This window comes from Mercenaria mercenaria, chromosome 12 (assembly GCF_021730395.1).
Source record: "Mercenaria mercenaria strain notata chromosome 12, MADL_Memer_1, whole genome shotgun sequence".
In the NCBI taxonomy this organism is placed as follows: domain Eukaryota; kingdom Metazoa; phylum Mollusca; class Bivalvia; order Venerida; family Veneridae; genus Mercenaria; species Mercenaria mercenaria.
In genome coordinates, this window is record NC_069372.1 from 11,632,978 (window position 1) to 11,656,716 (window position 23,739).

The 23,739-nt window shown below is 35.3% G+C and overlaps 1 protein-coding gene across 5 annotated transcripts in view; it reads left to right on the forward strand.

Annotated features, from left to right (window-relative positions):
- LOC123533884 (uncharacterized) overlaps positions 1-18,210 on the forward strand; it is a 69,200-nt gene extending 50,990 nt beyond the window's left edge. For 3 of the 5 annotated variants that reach the window (XM_045315836.2, XM_045315837.2, XM_045315838.2), the window contains 3 exons: positions 5,348-5,398; positions 8,551-8,742; positions 13,485-18,210. In XM_045315836.2, coding sequence (XP_045171771.1) covers positions 5,348-5,398; positions 8,551-8,742; positions 13,485-14,182 — 941 coding nt within the window. In that variant the 3' untranslated portion in view covers positions 14,183-18,210. The remainder of the gene's footprint in view (positions 1-5,347; positions 5,399-8,550; positions 8,743-13,484) is intronic. The other 2 variants (XM_053519202.1, XM_053519203.1) reach the window with 1 other exon arrangement.
- The last annotated feature ends 5,529 nt before the right edge of the window (positions 18,211-23,739 follow it).

Consider the following 23,739-nt stretch of genomic DNA (forward strand, 5'->3'; position numbering starts at 1 on the left):
TATGGCCCCTGAAAGGGCCAAAATTAGCTATTTTGAGCTTGTCTGCACAATAGCAGCTTTATTTATGATTTGATTTTTACCAAACTGGTACACAACTTCTATCACCATAAGATCTTGGTTCCTTTCTTCAACTGGCCAGATTCCATTATGGGTTCCAGAGTTATGGCCCCTGAAAGGGCCAGAATTAGCTATTTTGACCTTGTCTGCACAATAGCAGCTTCATTTATGATTTTATTTTAACCAAACTTGCACACAACTTGTATCACTATAAGATCTTGATTCCTTTTTTGAACTGGCGAGATTCCATTATGGGTTCCAGAGTTATGGCCCCTGAAAGGGCCTTGTCTGCACAATAGCAATTTCATTTATGATTTGAATTTAATTAAACTTGCACAAAACTTGTGTCGCCATAAGATCTCAGTTCCTTTGTTGAACCGGCCAGATCCCTTAATGGGTTCCAGAGTTATGGCCCCTGAAAGGGCCAAAATTAGCTATTTTGACCTTGTCTGCACAATAGCAGCTTCATTTATGATTTGATTTTAACCAAACTTGCACACAACTTGTATCACCACAAGATCTTGGTTCCTTTTTTAAACTGGCCAGATTCCATTATGGGTTCCAGAGTTATGGCCCCTTAAAGGACCAAAATTGGCTATTTTGGCTTTTGCAGCCATATAGAGACTTCATTTATGGTTTTATTTGATACAAATTTCCAAAATATCTTCAACAACAATAAATCTTGGATTCCATGACAAATCAGATCCAATCGTAGGTTCCAGAGTTATTTTATATCTGATTACCTCCCCTGATTGTAATCAAAATGGATTTATATCAGTAAGTATTTATAGGACTTATTTGAAATTTCATTATTGTCATTAATTGGACTGAGCCAATCAGGGTAGATAACTATGGACTGATTTTATGTCAAATTACCTCCCTTTATTTCAAATTAAAATGGGTATATCTCTGTAACTAATGAAGATACTGATCTGAATTTTCATTTATGTCAGCAGATTTATTTGGCAGATCCTTCTTTTGTTCTCTTACGATAATTTTCTTTTAATTACTTCCCTTTTATGTTACTATAAATAGCTTATTTTTTGTAACTTTTTTATTGTTGGCCATAGGGAAAAACCGAGACCACTTTTCTGTGATACAAGATGGATGGTACCTCCAATTTTTAGGTGTATTTTGACATATCTGTACCTTTTAAGAATTTTTTTTTCTTTTTGGTTAAATTTCTTTCCTTTGTTGTTCCTGTCCTTTGGACTTAGATATTTTTTCTGAGGACCTTCTTGTCCTCAAGTGCAATGATAACAGGTGAGTGATATAGGGCCATCATGGCCCTCTTGTACTAAAGAAAAGTTTTGATGTAAAATAATTCAGAATAATGATATAAAATAGGCAGCAATGTAAGGGCTGGAATTGATTTTTGGCAAATTCTAAAAAATAAAGCACACAGACCTATATGTTTTAAATCGTTAAAGTTATTTTTCTATCAAGGTTGCAATTTTTTTTTTTTTGGAGAGTGGGGTGGGCATTAAGAGTTGCCATTGTCCATCTGTCAGTTTGTTAATCAGAATTTGTGTTGTTCATATCTCAAAAATGTGAAGTTGTGTACCTTGGGAATTTCACTCGACCAGACAGAAGTTATGGTCCTTGACTTAGTGAAAAAGTACACATAAAGTGCTTAAAAGTTTGTGTTGCATATCTTTCACCTAGAGTCATGAAACCATGTAAAGTGACAGGAGTGGGGGCACCTGTGTTCTATGGACACACATCTAGTTCTTTTTATGCCCCCGAAGGGAGGCATATAGTTTTTGAACCATCTGTCGGTCTGTCAGTCTGTCTGTCAGTCTGTCCGCAATTTTCGTGTCCGGTCCATATCTTTGTCATCGATGGATGGATTTTCAAATAACTTGGCATGAATGTGTACCACAGTAAGACGACGTGTCGCGCGCAAGACCCAGGTCCGTAGCTCAAAGGTCAAGGTCACACTTACACATTAAAGGATAGTGCATTGATGGGCGTGTCCGGTCCATATCTTTGTCATCGATGGATGGATTTTCAAATAACTTGGCATGAATGTGTACCACAGTAAGACGACGTGTCGCGCGCAAGACCCAGGTCCGTAGCTCAAAGGTCAAGGTCACACTTACACATTAAAGGATAGTGCATTGATGGGCGTGTCCGGTCCATATCTTTGTCATCGATGGATGGATTTTCAAATAACTTGGCATGAATGTGTACCACAGTAAGACGACGTGTCGCGCGCAAGACCCAGGTCCGTAGCTCAAAGGTCAAGGTCACACTTAGACGTTAAAGGATAGTGCATTGATGGGCGTGTCCGGTCCATATCTTTGTCATCGATGGATGGATTTTCAAATAACTACGCATGAATGTGTACCACAGTAAGACGACGTGTCGCACGCAAGACCCAGGTCCGTAGCTCAAAGGTCAAGGCCACACTTAGACATTAAAGGTCATTTTTCATGATAGTGCATTGATGGGCGTGTCCGGTCCATATCATTGTCATTCATGCATGGATTTTAAAATAACTACGCATGAATGTGTGACACAGTAAGACGACATGTCGCGCGCAAGACCCAGCTCCGTAGGTCAAAGGTCCTAAACTCTAACATCGGCCATAACTATTCATTCAAAGTGCCATCGGGGGCATGTGTCATCCTATGGAGACAGCTCTTGTTAACTCTATAACTTCAGTGTCATTGCATGACTCGCACTTTTAGTTCCAGGCATAACATAGAGGGAGCATCCATATCCTATAGGCACATTTCTAGTGTTTTATTTTTAGCTCACCTGCCACAAAGTGACAAGGTGAGCTATTGTGACTGCTTGATGTCCGTCGTGCGTTGTGCGTAGTGCGTCGTGTGTCAACAATTTCTAAAAAAATCTTCTTCTTGAAAACCACTGGGCAGAATTACACCAAACTTCAAAGGAATGATCCTTGGGTGACCCTCTTTCAAAATTGTTCAAAGAATTGAATTCCATGCAGAACTCTGGTTGCAAAAACTTTAAAAATCTTCTTCTCAAAAACCAGAAGCCCTAGAGCTTAGATATTTGGTGTGAAGCATTGCCTAGTGGACCTCTACCAAGTTTGTTCAAATCATGACCCCGGGGACGCCCCAGGGGTCACTTGATTTTACATAGAAAAATCTTCAAAAATCTTCTTCTCAAAAACCAGAAGCCCTAGAGCTTAGATATTTGACATGTAGCATTGCCTAGTGGACCTCTACTAAAGTTGTTCAAATCATGACCCCGGGGTCAAAATTGACCCCGCCCCAGGGGTCACTTGATTTTACATAGGAAAATCTTCAAAAATTTTCTTAAAATAAACCAGAAGGCCTAGAGCTTAGATATTTCACTTGTAGCATTGCCTAGTGGACCTCTACAAAATATGTTCAAATCATGACCCCCGGGGTCAAAATTGACTCTGCCCAGGGGTCACTTGATTTTACATAGGAAAATCTTCAAAATTTTTCTAAAAATAAACCAGAAGGCCTAGAGCTTAGATATTTGACATGTAGCATTGCCTAGTGGACCTCTACAAAATATGTTCAAATCATGACCCCCGGGGTCAAAATTGACCCCGCCCAGGGGTCACTTGATTTTACATAGGAAAATCTTCAAAAAATTTCTAAAAATAAACAAGAAGTCCTAGATCTTAGATATTTGACGTGTAGCATTGCCTAGTAGACTTCTACAAAATTTGTTCAAATCATGACCCCACCCCATGGGGTTACTTGATTGTACATAGAAAAATCTTCAAAATTTTCTAAAAATAAACCAGAAGGCCTAGAGCTTAGATATTTGACATGTAGCATTACCCAGTGGACCTCTACAAAATTTGTTCAAATCATGGCCCCTGGGGTCAAAATTGACCCCACCCCAGGGGTCACTTGATTTTACATAGGAAACTCTTCAAAAATTTTCTAAAAATAAACCAGAAGGCCTAGATCTTAGATATTTGACATGTAGCATTGCCTAGTAGACTTCTACAAAATTTGTTCAAATCATGACCCCGCCCCATGGGGTTACTTGATTGTACATAGAAAAATCTTCAAAATTTTCTAAAAGTAAACCAAAAGGCCTAGGGCTGAGATATTTCACATGTAGCATTGCCTAGTGGACCTCTACAAAATTTGGTCAAATCATGACCCCCGGGGTAAAATTGGCCCCGCCCCAGGGATTACTTGATTGTACATCGGAAAATCTTCCAAAAAATTCTAAAAATCATCAGTTTGACATGTAGCTCATATTACTCAGGTGAGCGATCCAGGGTCATAATGACACTCTTGTTTAATATTTTTTCCAAGTAAAATTTTGAAAAAATATGACTACCTAAGTAGAATTTGGCTGATTTCATTGGTTTTGAGGGCCTCTGTGGCTGAGAAATTTTAATGGCTTACATTGAACCACCTGGTCAAGCCTTTTCTAGAGTAAAATATTCGAGTCTTTGGATTGGCTCTGAGGTTGTTGGTTCTTACCTTGTACCTGTTCCTAAATAATTCCTTAAAATGAAAATTTATGTGTACATATAAGATCACTCTTGAGCGCCGGAACTTACATTTTCACTTGTGTCTACACCACTAGAAAATTGCATCTTGTGTGCACTTGATATATGTTTATGGCGCCCTTTGAAGAAGAAAGGGTACATAGTTTTGCTTGTTTGGGAGACCATTTGGTTTCTGATCAATAACTAGAGAATGCTCGGTTTCACAGGAGTCAAAGTTCAGATGACCCCTACTGTTTTGGGCGTCTGTAGGTCAAGGTCACAGCGACGTTGAAACTGTAAATGATTTCCGCGCAATAACAAAAGAATACTGTGGCCTACATTCTTCAATCGTCATAGGATGATTGCCTGTGGTCAGTAGATAACCCCTATTATTTTAGAGGTTGGTAGGTCAAAGGTCAAGGTCACTAGTGATATTGAAACTGTAATGGGTTCCTCTCAGTGACAAGTTTTGAAGTTTTGGCTTGCAATTTTTAAACTTCATAGGATGATTGCCTGTGGCCAACAGGTGACCCCTGTTGTTTTGGGGTGTCAGTAGATCAAAGGTCAAGGTCACAATGACCGTGACACTGAAAACAGTTTCAGCTCAGTAACTAAAAAATGGTAGGGCCTGCTGTCCACAGTCTTCAAAGGATGATTGCCTGTGGTCAGTAGATTACTGTTACTGTGTTAGGGGTCAGTAGGTCAAAAAGCAATGTCATAGTGACCACAGAACTGAGTATGGGAGGGCTTGCATGTTTAACAAACAACTCTTGTTTAATCTTAACGCTGAAAGAAATAAGTATCCTTTATGTGTATATGTATAAATTTCAGACTACCAGCAAGCAGACGCTAGTGATCCCCCAAGTTCAGCTTCTATAGAAGGTGAGTAGTGAAATATCCGTTTGACAATACATAATGTCTTTAATCAATAACTTCACCTGATGTCTTCCCCTACTGTCAAATGCTGGAAATTCTCAATATGTGTGTGACTTAAAACAAATCAATGATTTCACTTTGAATTTCTTAGATCAACATTATTAGGTTATTTACAAAGGGGTCCGGCACATGAGAGGATTAAGTTTAATGACTTATTTTTAAGTCCTAAAGCCATAATTATGAAAAAAATCATACTAATATAACTACTCCCTAGACAAGGGTTTTTACCCCGCAGAAGCTATGTTTTCAACTACTTTCTTTACATGGCCATGAAAAAAATATTATCAGATATTTTCCCATTCAAACATTGCATTCAGTTATTCAAATGAATCAACTTTTAAAATTACCTCAACATATTTTCATATATTTATCTGTTTTTCGACAATTAGACATCGTACCGAACAAAACACAGAGCGAATGCGAAGTCTAACAACATCGCGTAACAACATACCAAGCTATTTGCAGTCAGTAAAGACAACATTCTAGACCTTCTGCGGACAAAGCAACCATTGCAATACAAATGGTGAATAAAAACAATAATCTAACCGGCAAAGTTCAATTCCTGTAAAGCCAAGGTTGTCTCCAAAACTTTATTTTTTTTATGCGATCAAAGTAGCTGTCAAATTACAAATCACGCGACTCTGGAAAAACCCATAGTACAATTAAGTCGCCGATTGGTCAGGTAAAAATAGTGAGCCAATCAGAGCGCTTATGTGCAAACATATGACGTACGAAGCAAAATGGTAGCGGTTAGATATTTTAGAAAGAAAAAAGTTTGAAACAAGGATTATGGCCGATGTTGGTGCTATGTAAATACAACTTTGGCGGTTAGTTTGTAGTTTTTAATTAAAACTCATATTGCAATGGTTGTTTTGTTCGCGAATGGTACAGAACGTTGATTTTACTGACTGCTTATATCTTTATTCGTTGTTACGCGATGTTGTTAGACTTCGGATTCGCTGTTAGTATTGTTTGATACGATGTCGAATTGTCGAAAAACAGATAAATATATGAAAATATGTTGAGGTAATTTTAAAAGTTGATTCATTTGAATAACTGAATGCAATGTTTGAATGGGAAAATATCTGATAATATTTTTTTCATGGCCATGTAAAGAAAGTAGTTGAAAACATAGCTTCTGCGGGGTAAAAACCCTTGTCTAGGGAGTAGTTATATTAATATGATTTTTTTCATAATTATGGCTCTAGGACTCAAAAATAAGTCACTAAACTTAATCCTCTCATGAGCCGGACCCCTTTGGTTATTTAACATTGTTCTCTACAAGAGAGCAAGATATTTAGAAAACATTTTAAACAAGCCGATGGGCAAGTCCATATGCTGTTCATACATATACAAATTCAAATAATACTTCAATGTATAAGATGATGTTAAATGGTCTTTTTTATGCCCCCGAGCATGTAGCGATTGAACTGTATGTCCGTGGGTCTGTCTGAGATTTTACTGTTTTATCTACAGCCCACATTAATGACCAGATTGAGTTTTCACTCTTACTCAATAATCCCTGTGACAAGACCTACAAACTGACTTGTAAATTAATGGCCTTGACCGTTATACGATAATTACCTTCAAACTTAAAACCTTACTAGTAACAGTTTTGGTCTTAAAGCCCACATAAATGATCCGATTTAGTTCATACACTCGACAAACCTTTGAGCAAAACCTACAATCTGACTTATATATAAATGATCTTGATTCTCCTATGACCTTTACCGTCAAACTAAAAACCTTAATAAACAACATTTTTCGTCTTAATCAGCCAATTTTAATCATACTGACATTCAGCAATCCTTGTGACAAGCCCTACAAACTGACCTATAGATACATATAAATAATGACCTTGACCTTCATATGACTTGTAACCTTCAAACTTAAAACCTCAATTACATTTTTGGTCCTAAAGCCCATATAAATAACCCAATTTAGTTCATACACTCAACAAAAATTGTGACAAGACCTACAAACTGATCTATGTATAAATGACCTTGACCTTCATACGATTTTCACTTTAAAACTGAAAACCTCAAAAAAACAGCATCTTTGATCATACACCAAAAATAACTTGAAGACCCATACGATTACATATAAAGATTACGGTTGTCATAACAACACAAATAACATCTGTTTGTAAATTATCATAGAATATGCTTTGTTGTCAAAATTGGAGAACTCAATCACAATACAATTGTTTCTAGTTTCTGCATGAACACAATGAAAATAACAATTCAACACTATTTTAAGGTAGTTCTGCACGTTTGGATCAAATTTTTTTCTACAGTGTAGAATTCGATTAAACTCCATTTTTTCAAAACTTCAGAATATACCTAGAAAATTCAGCAAATAAAAAAGATAGGGTCGTGTGCTTGATTTTTTGCTAGGCTGGTTTGAAAAATTTGGACCTCACGCAATATTTCATAATGGGAGTCTATGGGAAAATCATAACTTTCATAACATTTTCGCGAATAGAATTTTTTCTACAATATAAATTTTGATGAAACTTCTCACAGTTGTAAATAAACACATGGCCTATAATTTGATGAAATAAAATGTATAGGTCCGTGTGCTTACTTTTGAGATATTTTACCATAATTAAAGGGAACCGGGCATTTCACGCTAATTTTAAGACATTATTTTGATTTTTTTAACCTGCCATATGTTTTAATATCATATTTTGACTTTAGAAATATAGCAACAGTGCCATTATAACAAATTTACTCACAGGTTTAGATTAATTCATAAATTGATTTTCATTTCCGTACGCCGAATCCAGGCTTTATTCTGCGTTTTCCGGATAAATGACGTTACGCCATCACTTCCGGTTTTTCAAACGTGCAGAACTACCTTAAACTGTTTATATTGCAAAATTTACATTATGTTAGAATACAGGCTTTCCATTAAACAAGTTGATATTAAAATGGTTTTCAGGTGGGCAGAGTCCAGAGATGTCCCTTATTGTACTGAACAATGTTAAATAACCTTTTTAGTATGCTTATTGTTCTTGCTTAAAAAGACAGAAAAATCAAGAGAAATTCATTAGAATTAAGATGAAAGGTATAACTGTAAACAAAATAAATTATCAGTTTCAGATTCTGCAGGATACCCATTCAAAAAGACAGTTGATGATATGCTTAGTCAGAATATGCTACATAGCATAGAAATTCAGATGAGATCTGTTGGTGCTTTAATCCAGAATAGTGACCCAGTGGGGACTGTTTTCCGTGTTGGAAAGGACTGTGTCATGACAGCCTGGCATACTGTCCTCCCAATATTAGGTAAGGTGGATGAATAAGGATAGTCATTATTCATATGAACATCAGTGAAATAAAATTTTAGCCATATGAAGTTGAGTGTTTTACATAAAATAGAATAACCTACATAAACTGTTTTAAAAAGCTTCTCTACTAGTACAGACACAGAGCAATCTGATCAGAGGGACAGAGTGAGATATAGCCCCCAGAACAGATAGAGAGAAATCCTTTTAGATACAGGCTAGTCTGGCTAACTTAGCCTAGCTTTTTGCGAATAGACAGTCTGGTTCTTTAACGTGCCCGGTGTATAGCACCGATACACGCGAAGCCATCTTTCCTGGGAAGAACCAGTACAGGCCTCTTGGTTAGGTGGGAGACACTCAAGAGCATCTCAGGTTTCAAACCCCGGACCTCTGGATTGACAGTCAAGCTTGTTACCACTAGACCACCGGCCCACCTAAAAAACTTTTTCATCATTCATGGACTTGATTCATTTTAAACGGTTGTTCCACATCATTACCCACATCATATGCAGGCTTGTTAATAATTGCTTGCAAAAGTAATGCATTAAATTAGCATTACTTAGAAAAAATTGGCATTAACTTAGCATTAGCATTACACATTTTTGTCAAGATATTGCATTAAATAAGCATTACATAGGGTGCATTAGCATTAGCATTACTTTTTGTGAATCACTGCATGTTATAATCACATACACTATTAATTATGGTGCACGGTTGGAGATAGGACTTGAAATTTCGAATTCAACGGTATATCACACTCAATATTCATAAAAATGGAGTTAGAACCTTGTAATAATGACACAACAATTTGTTAGTTTTTCATTTAATCATTTTAGTTGTTTATTTCATAGCAGTAACACATGACTTTATTAAGAATCAAATCTACCAACTAGGGATTAATTTGTATGAAATACTTGAAATGGTCCAACAGCACCATAAGAAACACAGCATTTAAATTCTACAGTATTTTGTATCTGTCTGTGTCTCAGTGATTGATATTGTTTATGTATTATAGTTTATCACTGTTGCATTTTATGAACATGAGCTGCTCAAAAATACTTATGTTGGCTGCTCAAAAATACTTATGTTGAAGTACAGCGTTCATGAGCATTTTAATTGTAAGAGAAGGTCAAGTACCTGTTTAAAGTCTCCCTAACAGCCTAATTTGACATGTAAAAGCTAGCTGCCTTAAGGTCTTTAACATCACTATCAATGGCATACTGTTAATTCATAAAAAGGTGTCAAAAGATAACAATAGATTCTTTAGCATTAGCATTACTACAAGCCTGATCATATGACACAAGGTCCATAATGCACGCACAAATATGAGTTTAGTCATAGCTTCTATTCCATCTAAACAGCTGATCGCATGTATTGACTTGCTGCCGTTAGATAGGCCACTCTTGTCAAAAAATGTCAATACATATAAAGAAACTGGAAATTTTGCATAGAAAAACAAACAACGTAAATGATCCTTTTTTGTAATGAATATCATTAGAATCAGTGTAAGCTCTTCTAATTTTCACAAGTACGGTTGTCCTCACCGCTGTGATTCTGTCATGTTTTCAAATAGTGGCTGCCATGTTAGGAATTTTACCACATAGTAATTATGTCATAAATATGAATATGTGAATCTTCGGGGCCAAACGTTTGGTTTCACACGGGTTTCTTTGAAACTGCGGCGGAAAATGTAATCTCTGTTGTAGAACATAAAATTAACTTTGTGTGAGCAGGTCCCTGTTGAAGATAATTTTGTGTCAAAATAGTACAAAGTTCCTGACCAGGAAGTTGCAGTTACAGGGGTGGGGACGTGGGGGTCTTCACGGATTAAAACGTATTTAGTTTATAATACATAATTGCCTTTAATTTCCATTGATCATAGTGGAAGTAATAAATAACTAAAAGCCATCAATATTTTCAAAAGGTAGGTCCATTGCATGTTCTTTGAATTTTCATAGCAATAAGTATACATTATTTATGCTTTGGTAGTTTATATTTTCATTGAACATAAGTCTACTCTGAATCAAGTAAATTTCTCTATTGGGGATGCTTATTATGAAAAAACAATTTTTTTTTTAAGCTCAAAAATTAAACTTCCATTACTGTCACTTACTTAAGTGACTTCTCTTCAACATAAAAATAAGTTCAGTTGTCAAAGCTCACAGTAAATTTTAAACGTATAAAAGACTGAGTAACAAAGGAAAATATTCTAAATGGCAATTTTCATGGGAGCATTTTCAGAGGGTGATGTTTTTCAGAACAGATTATTTTTCTTACGACGAAATCTGCCAGATGTTCAACTAGGGACCCATGGTAAATCTCTGATAAGCGAGAATGATTTACAGGCACACACACACGGTTATCTTTAACAAAAGTTTAAGTAACGAAAGTATCTTTGCAGACCTGATGGGAATTATTCATGTAAGTAATGAACATCTTCACCTGCCAAGGCTCTTTCTACCTACACATGTTACTTAGCCATCATACTGTTTGTCCACACATAGATCTATATCTAGACTAGTGCTCAGATTATAATATATCATTTTTTAAATTTTTATTTTTAAAACTATCAAGCTAGTCAGTCTACATCCCAAGTCCTATATCATATTACAATCAGTTCTCGGAGAAAATCTCTAAAAATAGACTGGCGTTTGTCACTAATATATGAAAAAAAAAAATTGTGACAAAATGCTTTATTATCAGTCTAGTGGCTAGTCTAATATATATCGTAACAAAGATTTCATTATTTACTGTTTAAAAGGGGTGGCAAGTTTCCATTATGAAGAAGTAGTGGTAAAGCACTTGCCATGATAAACAAGAGGGCCAAGATGGTCCTAGGTCGCTCACCTGTGTAACACACCATAACAGTGTAAACATGTTTTACCTAGTGATTACATGGAGACAAATATTATGACCAATTTTCAGTAAGATTGGACCAAAAAACGTGACATCTTGAGTGTAAACAAGCATTTTCTTTGATTTGACCTAGTGATCTAATTTTTTATCCCACATGACCCAGATACGAACTTTTCCAAGACTTCATGATAACAAACCCTCTGACCAAAATTTATGAAGATAGAATAAAAAATGTGCCCCATAGGGTGTAAACAAGCTTATTCTTTGATTTGACCTAATGACCTAGTTTTTGACCCCACATGACTCAGATAAAATTTCGTAAGATATTTTATACAGACAAACATTCTGACCAAGTTTCATGCACATCAAATGAACAAGAGTGTTAACACGCTTTTCCTTTGATTTGACTGGGTGACCTAGTGTCTGTCCCCATATGACCCAGTTTCAAACTTGGCCTAGGAACCATCAAGATAAACATTCTGACTAAGTTTCATGAAGGTAGGGTCATAAATGGGGCCTCTAGGCTGTTTACAAGCTTTTCCTTTGATTTGACCTGATGACCTAGTTTTTGACCCAACACGACCTAGTTTCGACTCAGGCCTAGAAATCATCAAGACAATCATTCTGTGCAAGTTTGTATCAAATCAAAGCATAAATGAAACCTCTATATGGCTGAAAAGGCCAAAATAGAAAATTTTGCCCCTTTCAGGGACAGTAACTCTAGAACCCATGATGAAGGTTTTCGAAAGGAACCGAGATCTTATTTTGACTTAAGTTGTGTATAAGTGTGGTTAAATTCAAATATGAAATGTCACTTCTATCATGTTCACGAGGTAAAAATCACCAAATGTTTGCTCTTTTAGGCGTATATAGACATTTTCTCAATGAATAAAACTATAAACCTGGAATACACAATACAATAAGCAATAAAACTAAGCCAAAATATAACTGCCACATCCTCATATGACTCATTATACCAGATTTCATCAACAGCATGGAACTACATTTTCAGCTACTATCAGTCCTTTCACTTAAATTCTACCAGTAACCGAAGTGCATGAAAAAATTCCAGTTTTGGTTTGATTAAATCAATTTTCAAGGTTCTATAAAATAAAGTTAAAACCTATCTGGTGTTCAGGCGTGTTGTACCTCTATTTTGATTAATTCTTTGTTGTAATTTTCAAGGTTTTACGGCTTTTTCAGTAACATATGCTGGCATGTCAAATTTCCTCAAAAATAACTGTCGCAGCATATTAATTTATAACCACTTTTCCTTGCTGGGAATTATTTTTGCCATATTTTATCATTTTTATTCTTAAACTGCACTAAAATCACACACTTTACAGTAAAATATACCCAATCTCACCTCTGACACCTAACATGTAGCAACATTTAGGCTGTAAATATGCATTTTAAAAAACCCACCCTAAACATTGAAATTTGAGTATTTTTAGTTTTTCTACACTTTCTCTGCAAAATTGCATTGAAATTGTCATTTTCTATCATAATCTGACAAAACTAGCCCATTTACAGCCACATCTAATTAGCAAGTTTCAATTTTTACCACTGCTCAACCTTTATGGACCAGCCTCTCTGAAGTTTGCTATAATGATTACATGATTTGAGGTTTTCATAGCAAGAATAGAAAAAGGTTATTTTTAGCTAGCTTTTAATTATCTGTTTAATGGGTGCTCACCAAACTCAAGTTAAGAGTTCACGATATGCCTTAGATGAGCAACTTGGGCCCAGTTGGGCCTCTTGTAGTATCTATAGTTACTGGTTTTAAAATGTTGCTATTGCTACAGCTGGAACAAAACTATTTGTGGTTTATAGTTTTATTTTTATATAACACTTTAGTATACCAAGTTTTTATTCTTTCTATTTCAGATCCATTCGAGACTGGTAACTTGGATGAATCCTTTCTCCAGGATATTGCAGTTTTCATCAATTTCAGTGAATCTCTGATTTGTAGACCCATAAAAGACTATAAAGTTGGTGGAATAGTATGGAAGAATGTTGATTTAGATGTTGTAATTCTAAGAATCTCTAATTCAGATGATAACTTACCTCTTCCTTTGATACTTTGGAAAGGCTCAATGTCTGGTTTAGGATTATCTGAAGTTAGCTTTGCTGGATATGGCAATCCTAAGCATCCAAATAAGAAACACTTAGATCCAAGGTGTAAGCTATTAGATTCATTTTCTGATAGAATTAAATCAGCTCAAGCATGGTTGCTCAGAAATGCAGGAAAAATGAAACGAGCACTTATAAGGTACAACAAAGATCCTATGTCAGTAGATTTAGGATATCGTGGATATGACAGGAAGGAGTTTTTTCTGGTTGATTGTTATGTGGAAGAAGGGTCATCTGGGTCACCTGGGTTCACAAATGACAATGCTAATTCGATTAAGGTAGTTGGAATGCTAACGAATGGTTTCCCTAAATGTTATCATGATTTGCAAGAGCACAAATCTGAATTAGAATTTCCAGATAAATATAAATTTGAAATGGGTGTTAGGATGGAGCATGTATTTGCTTGCATGAATGAAGATAATCCAGATCTTGCCAAAGTATTATTTATTTGATAATAGTTTTAAGTGCTTGATCTACATGGCCATTTGCTCTAACGGGCAGTTCATTTACAGTGTTCTGCAGAGGCTCAGTTTTGTGTCATGTCACTTAACAAATGATAGTGACACATAAAAGTCAGTTTAAATGTGATTTTGAGTCAAATGATAATGAGGAAAATCAGGAGATTTAAATTGGGGATAAATGCAAGCAATACTGATTATCAGTTAAACCAGACCCCCCAGAAAAAAAGAGAGGTGGGTTGACCCAGGGTTGAATAATTATTGCAGTAAATGTGAATCGATGCATCCACAGTCCAACCTTGGTTTTCTTGCATCAGCCATTGTAATACTAGTATCATATTCAGAATCTAAAATGTTAATTTTTGGAAGATTTTTGATATACATCAAAGTAATTTAGTATCATATAAAGCAAATTTGAACACATATTTGGATGAAATAATTTTATAAGAATTTGTGTTGCAATGCAGGGATGTTAACCACCTTTAAAATATAGTGCCTTTGTATCAATGTAAATTTGAGGAGTTATTTTCCTACAATTATTTAGGTTCTCATGTTATATCATATTACTGTATACATTAGAACATGATATATCACAAAAATCTTGTTGTTAGAAAATGCGGTTCAGGTAAACTGGCTGGTCCAGTGTTTTAGCCAACAGAGGTTGTTCCTCCAACATCAGTAGCTGGAAAAGTTGCCACATGACTTGTGTCAGTGTGATGCTAAACCCACCAAACATAAACTTAATTTAGCCAACAGGACAATTTGTTTGCACAAAAAAGTAAATCTTTTAAAAGATATTGTGCTGGAAGGCATAAAAAAGAATAGCAACAGACTGAAAAAGAAAGATTTATATAATTAATAGATTATTGAAAGACAGACAAAAGAACAACATGAAAGTTTGCAGTAAATACATCTATTTGCCAAAATCAAAAGTTCACAGAATGATTTTCTCTAATGATTTGCATTCATTTTTCAGATTTTTGTAAACTTTTTGCAAGTTTTCTATATAATATCTAGCATTTATAAAAATTGCAGATATTGTATGAAGAAATGTAATAAAATTTCCTATCTTTATATACAGCTGTAATAACATTTAATAGAAAATATATTTTTGTATATCCATAAAGAACAAACAACGTTCTGACTTTCCATTGATGTCAATGGTAACTGAATGAGAAAAAATGATATAACTACTTTAATACAAAGAGATATAATTCCTAAGTTGCTGTTACTTTGTAGAATAGTATTTTAGCTATTAAGCTACTTACAGACCATTTGGGGGCCATATTACCTGAACCACTCTTCTTATGGCTTGTTAACGTTTTGCAATTACTAGTATGTATGTTATGTTTTTCAGTAGTTTATTGAAATATAATATAGGATTACATAGCTTGCAATATCTACAGACATACATTCTTCATTCTCCTGTCTGTATAACAGAGAATTAGACAATTCATTTTCTTCCTGCTGAAATAATTGCTTGCCAAATTCTCTGTTTTGAAGTATTTTCCTTTAAAAAAAGAATTGTTATAATAATTCATTTTTATCTATCTTTGTTTTGTTTTTGTTCCATGTTATATGTTAATCACATTTGTGCCAAATATCAAATTGCATAATATCATGTAATTGCTTCATAGTTGATGGTTTTAGTGCTGAAATTAAAGTATAGTATTAAAAGTTGCATACAGTAAAACACCGGCTACTAGACATTTATAAAAATGAAATCAAATTATATCCAGATGCATACATATTTTATTAATTATAACTTTCTGTGTCAGTATCATGGGGTATGATTTTATAGTAATGAAATAAGTTACTAAAATTTCACCATAAAATTTACTAGAAAGGTAATTTACATCTGAGCAAAATTTGGCGATTACAGAAGGTCAGTCACATGTTCCTTATATGGGGACTAAAGGGACTTTGCATATCCCTGAAGTTGTCAAAAGTGTTTGATATGAGCAAATAATCCTTGGTAAAATTACATAGGAAATATATGGGATAAGGTTGGGACCAAATGAACTGCTCCAGGAATCTGTTATCGAGTTACTACTACATAAATTATTTGAGTTACAGATGTGTGTTTTGATGTAATGCCAGTACAGTAGTTACATAATGTAATTAACCTTTACCCTGCTAAATTTCTAAAATGGGAAGGTCCATCATTTAATTTGGGCAGTACCATTTATTAATCGAGGTGTGTTCACTGAAACTTTACTGCCTGAATAGCGAACAATGCAGACCATGATCAGACTGCATTAATGTGCAGGCATTGATGTGCAGGCTGATCTTAGTCTGCACTGGTTGCAAAGGCAAAATCACTTGCCGGCAGGCTAAAGGTTAAGGTATGAAATGGGTATGATACTGTGATATGTATATATGTGTAAGATGTGTGAAACACATCATATTTCTTCTTTCATTTACTTGTTTATGAGGTTTATATTCAATAATTTATTGAAAGAGTGGCATTCTTACATGTTTTATATAAATATATGTAGTGATAATAGTGTTGTGTGTTGAAATGCTGATAAATGTTATTTCATTGTTCTTTTTGTACGATTACTCAGAAAATTCCGACCAACTTTGTTGAATGTTGATGGTTTTAAAAATGATTTCTGAAAATTTGAGCTTTAGGAAAATTATATACCATGTTGTTATAATTTGTCAGCAGCTTTAATAACATCCAGGATTAATAGTGCTCTTGTTAAATGTTTGTGACTATTCTTGGAGGGATGTGAGATAAATTTATAATGTTGGTCAGTTTATTTTAAAAGGTGTTCCTAGATATTGAACTAACTTATTCTTGATAAAAAGAAACACTGAGATTTCACTTAAATCTCTGGTTGAGGACTAATGAATACAAGGTATATTGATGGGAGAGGATTCACCTTGCATGGATCAAGTTCATGCTTGACTTCTGTATCAGTAGCCATTTGATTTCTCAGCGTTAACTTTGTCGCTTTTGTAAATATACTACGCATCATGTTTTGTTGTTGTTGTTTTTTCAGTATTACAGAATGATCTGAGTCTGTGATTGATCTTAAGTGATGGTACATTGTTGTTCTGTGTTATATTTCTTATCTTCAGTGCAGTCCACGAAAAGTTGATTGATAAGTACAATGATCTGAAATAGAGATGTTTTACATTAATTTTCATTGTAAACATTACATTGTTATTTTTGGTTCTGGTCATTTCTGAGATTAGCTTCTAGTTTAAAGTATTTTTAGTTTAACTAGTCTAAACATCCAGTCAGCAACCAGAGGTTTTCAAATTTTTGTCTCACTTATTTGTAAAGATATGCCAGCTTACAGAGTACCTACTAAGTAAACACAGCTTAATTTAGGTCACTTAGCTTGTAAATATGAGAGTTGCTACAGTAATGGTTACATACTTGGCGTTCAGCGTTAAGAGGATAGTACTAGGACTGGTCAGCCTTGTGTCAGTATAATGTGACTTGGTGGGATATCATGTCATGTGTCTACCGCGTGATATTCCAGTGAGGCAGCACAATAAAGTTGAGCATTGTGCTCACTGCTGAAGTAGACACCGTCTTTTAAGTAACTAAAAAAATGTTGAAAGAGAAGTTAAACCCGAATACACTCACAATAAATATGACAGTTACAGATCACTTATTGACATTCTAATGAAGTAAGTAATTGCTTTCACTTGGCTGCTCTCGATTACTGCAACACTTAATTTTATTAGAAAGTGTATAAATGACCTATACATTCAAATAGAAGAATCGGATCTATTTGAATTTTTAAACATGCATCCTCAAACCAGTAGTCATGGTAGTGTAAGGTTTTCATCTTTGATGTGATATTCAAATGATACTTTGTATGTGTTGTTTACTTGTTTCAGTTGTTACACTGCTTTTGAACAAAAACATGAGCAAATGGGTACAACATAGTTGATTTAAGGAAAAACTATAAAATTAATGTTTAAATGATTAGATAGTATTTTATTTTTACATGTAATTTGAATGATTGTATTTTGAGTAATAAATGTGTTAACTTCCTAAAGAGTTATTATGTTTTTAGAGAATTGTGAAAGACTAGTATTTTGCAGAAGTATTATGTGCAAAATTTACAATTTAACATTGCTCTAATTGGGAATTATGTTCAGTCAAGTATAAGATACAATAAATAAAAATTGTCATACAAATTTCAGAGGTATCATATCCAATTCAATTCTTGGTTTTCACTCATTCATTTGGTTACCTCACAGTTTTCTGAGAACAGTGAGCTTGACAGAGACGTCTGTTTGGTGTTTGATTGTGCATCTGTCTGATCTTGTTCAAGCTATGAATTAAACTTGCATTGTACACATTTTCAAAATATTTTGCACGAATCTAAAAGAGATATGTTTTGCACACAACAGTACCATTTCCCAGGTCAAAATCTGCCTTTGCTGAACCAAATGGAATGATAGTATGATTAAAATATGAAAGTAGCAGGTTTGTAACTACATGTTTTTGAAATGAGCCAAGAAATTAAATTTGAATCCCAGCTTCAGCAGCCATTTGCAAGATATCCGCACACCTCCAAGCTCCTCCTTTACATTTATTAATAATAATAATACTGTTCATATTACTAATGGTGAAACAGTTTTGCTGACTGGTCAAATTAAAAAAGCCTTAAGTCTTGAAGCGCTTCGTACAGAGGAAAGCTTCTATTGTAGCTGTGTTTAACATAACAACATAACATGATGAACTTGTTAAAGATAGAAAAATAGAACAAATATCCTGACGATATTCATGAAGTTTGACTTAATCTTTCAGAAAGGGTTAGCTATTAAATGTGCAAAATTTGGTTAATGTTGCTCGTTGTATTCTAAGAGAAAAGGCAAAAACTCTTGGTGTTTTTTTTTAGCTCACCTGTCACGTAGTGACGGTGAGCTTTTGTGATCGCCCTTCGTCCGTCCACAATTTCTTGACTGCACGATAGTGGTTTCATTTATGATTTTATTTTAACCAAACTTGCACACAACTTGTATCACCATAAGATCTTGGTTCCTTTCTTGAACAGGCCAGATCCCATTATGGATTCCAGAGTTATGGCCCCTGAATGGGCCAAAATTAAATATTTTGACCTTGTCTGCACAATAGCAGCTTTATTTATGATTTGAATTTTACCAAACTTGTGTCACCATAAGACCTTGGTTCCTTTTTTGAACTGGCCAGATTCTGTTATGGGTTCCAGAGTGATGGCATCTGAAAGGGCCAAAATTAGCTATTTTGACCTTGTTTGCACAATAGCAGCTTTATTTATGATTTGAATTTAATCAAACTTGCACAAAACTTCTGTCACCATAAGATCTCGGTTCCTTTTTTGAACTGGCCAGATCCAATAATGGGCTCCAGAGTAATGGCCCCTGAAAGGGCCAAAATTAAATATTTTTACCTTGTCTGCACAATAGCAGCTTCATTTATGATTTGATTTTAACCAAACTTGCACACAACTTGTATCACCATAAGATCTTGGTTCCTTTCTTGAACTGGCCAGATTCCTTTTTGGGTTCAAGAGTTATGGCCCCTGATAGGGCCAGAATTAGCTTTTTTGACCTTGTCTGCACAATAGCAGCAACATTTATGATTTGAATTTAATCAAACTTGCACAAAACTTGTGTCACTATAAGATCTTGGTTCCTTTCTTGAACTGGCCAGTTCCCTTAATGGAGTCCAGAGTTATGGCCCCTGAAAGGGTCAGAATTAGCTATTTTGACCTTGTTTGCACAATTGCAGCTTCATTTATGATTTGATTTTAACCAAACTTGCACACAACTTGTATCACCGTAAGATCTCGATTCCTTTTTATATGCCTAAAGGAGGTTTTATGTTATCGCTTCAGTGTCCCGTCTGTCTGTCTGTCTGTCTGTTGGTTAGCAATTTCCCTTCTGCTCTGTAACTCTTGAACCCCTTGAAGGATTTCAAAGAAACCTGACACAAATGTTCACCTCATCGAAGCGATGTGCAGAGCGCATGTTTTGGATGGCTCACTTCAAGGTCAAGGTCACACTTTGGGGTCAAATGTCATATGACTTTGTTTTGTGTGTATATTGCTCTGCATTTGCGTTGCATTGCAGTGCTCTTGTTTTTATTTGGCAGAACCTTCTTTTGTTCAATTACAATAATATTTTTTTAAATTACTTCCCTTTTATGTTACTATAAATAGCTTATTTAGTAACTTTTTTATTATTGGCCATATGGAAAAACCGAGACCACTTTTCTGTGGTACAACATGGATGGTACCTCCAATTTATAGGTGTATTTTGACATATCTATACCTTAAGAAAATTTCAACTATATTTTCTCATGATTCTTTTGATTGATCTTGATTATGATTTTTTGACCTTCTTGTCCTTAAATGCAATGATAACAGGTGAGCGATATAGGGCCATTATGGCCCTCTTCTTAAATGTACTGAGTGTATATCAATAATTCTCATTTAAGTAGGGGTTCAGTAGTTGAAAGGTCACAGGGACCTTAAGAATGGTCAGTATCGAGAGAATATGATGATTGCCTACGATAAATAAATGACCCTTACAGTTTAAAGGTTTAATATGTCAAATGGCATGGTTACGTGACCAGTTTCAGGTAATTAACTGCAGAACGCTAAGGGTCACATGTCCAATCTACCAAGGATACTTGACTGTGCTCAGTAGATGACTACTACTGTTTAAGGGGTCAATAGGGCAAAGATCATGGTTACAGTGACCTTGAATCAACCATTAACGAATACTAGTACACTCCACTTTTAGAAAGACAGTTGCGCGTATCATTGAAGTTGATCAAGCTGTGGCCCTGATTGTAAACTTACTATGAGTTATATGTAAAGGATCCGCCGTTACGATGTGGTTTATTATACCGTCTTACCAAGTGTTATATTGAGTTTTAAACTCGTCTGATGCAATCACTTTCTTGGTCCCAACCGGTCGAAAAAAACCCGTTTCGGATACCACAGGACTGGTTTGTTCTATTCTATGTCTGCTCTGTAACTTCTACATACGTAGACCATTTTTATGCTCTCCAAAGGGGAAAGCATATTGTCGTCGCTTCTTCCTTCCTCCCGTCCCGCATTTCTTGTCCGGAGTATTTCTCAGCAACCACTGGTTGGAAGTTAGCCATACTCCATAGGAGGTTTTACTATAAAGAGGAAATGCGCATATTATATTTATGTTCCGGCCGGATGATATTTCACCCAGTTATTGCCCTTTGAATATTCAACAGTTGTATGCTATAGTACAATTCTTATCCAGAGTATTTCTCAACATCCGCCGCTTGGAATTTAGTGAATCTTCTTTGGAAGCTTCACTATTAAAAGGAGATGCACATATTATATATTCCTGTTTCAGTCGGATGATATCGAGTTATTGCCCTTTGATTATTCAACAATAGAATACTATAGAATAATTCTTGTCTGGAGTATTTCTCGCAACCACTGCTTTAGCTTGGAATTTAGCGAAATCTTCATATGAGGCTTTACTATCAAGAGGTGATGCGATTATTGTCGGATAATTTTTCACCCAGTTATTGCCCTTTGAATATTCGACAATGTTTAGGGAAACTTCATAGGAAGCTTCACTCTTAAGAGGAGATGCGCATATTATCTTTGTGTTCCGGCTGGATGATGTTTCTCCGAGTTATCGCCCTTTGATTATTCGACAATAGTATACTATAGTACAATTCTTGTCCGTAGTATTTCTCAGAAACCACTGGTTGAAATTTAGTAAAACTTCATAGGAAGCTTGACATTCAAGAGATGCGCATTCTATCTTCATGTTATGGTCGGATGATTTTTCACCCAGTTATTGCCCTTTGATAATTCAACAATAGTTTACTAAAGTACAATTTTTGAACAGATTATTTCTCAGCATCCACTGGTCGGAATTTAGCCACATACTTCATAGGAAGGTTCATCAAGTGGCGATGCGCATATTATCTTCGTGTTCAGGTCGGATGATTTTATACCGAGTTATTGCCCTTTGATTATTCAACAGTGGTATAGTGCAATTCTTGTCCAAGTATTTCTCAGCAACTAATTGGAATTTAGCCGTACTTCATAGGAAGCTTTACTTTCAAGAGGAGATGCGCATATTTTGTTCATTATTCGTTGAAATGAGTTTTCAATGATATATTGCCCTTTGATCATTCAACATCAGTACACTATATGTGCCTAATCAGTAGATTCCCTTTTTGTTCTTTTAATATGCAAATTTCCGGGAGCATCCATCGGTTTTACCGATATTTCTTGTTGATTTAGGACAACATTGATTCAAAACTTAATTTTGCTTATAATGAACATAAGTTCTATTGTTTATGATATTGTACAAGTTCCTGTAAGATGTTACATATAAAATCTTTATTAAGAAGCTAATACATTGTTATCTTAAAAAGCACACAATTCACACACATTGATGAGAATGGTTTTATTTTTCCAAAATAGGTGAAGGCTTCCTCTTCTCTACTAAGGAATGGATAATGAAAATAACTTTCAGTTTTGATTTTGACATCCTTTGATAAATGGCTATAACATTATGTTGATCAATTTATTTTGGAAATGTTTTAACAATGTTTTTGCTGCAAATAAGGCATGACTATATCAAAATATTTACTAGAAAAGACAAAAACAAATTAAATCTTTATCTTATTCTTTTTATCTCTGCACAACTGAGCTACCTGAGACTTTGTTTACAGTACAGTAGAACAAACAGCACCTCTTTATTTTACTATAGTTTACCACATTAGAGATTTAGTAACCGTCATAGTGCATTTTGCTAACCTTGACTGGCCAATGGATCACGCTATATAAAGAGTCATTATAATGGAAATTCCAGTGGTCAGAAAAGACAGTGACCATTCTAAGCAGGGTCACACAATATACAGGTGACCACTAATGCAGGTTTTGTAGACCTTTGAGCTCAAATTATGACCTTGACCTTTAACCTACAAAGCCTGTTTAAAAGCACTGCGCATCGTTTCATCGCCATCTACCTACAAGCCAAGTTTGAAGTCAGCACCTTGCATGGTAATTTAGTTATGCTCCAGACACAAAATATGACAGACAGCTTTAACCGTGACATTGACCTTTCACCTACAAAGCCAGTTCAAGTGCAGAGGTAAATGCCTTTGATGGTTATAATGTTATGCTCCGGACACGAATTATGACAGACGGACGCGCCATCACATAATACGTTCGTTTTTTGTTCAAAACGGGCGTATAAAAAAGGGGGCAACTAGATTTGCCTTTGACTGTTCTTCTGTCAGTACAGATGTCTGTCGTTTATGTTGCACATAATAATGTCTTGAAGTATTTGACCTAGAGTCATCAAAACTGGTGTCTTTCAAGCGTGTATAGTTCAGCTCCTCCATGTGAAAGGTATGGTTAGTAGTTACTAGAAAACAACTTAGTCTGAAAGCTTAATTCACTCAGTAAATGGGGGCAGTGTGTCTTTTGAACTCACTCAGTAAATGGGGGCAGCTGTGTCATTTGAACTCACTCTGTAAATGGGGGCAGCTGTGTCATTTGAACTCACTCAGTAAATGGGGGCAG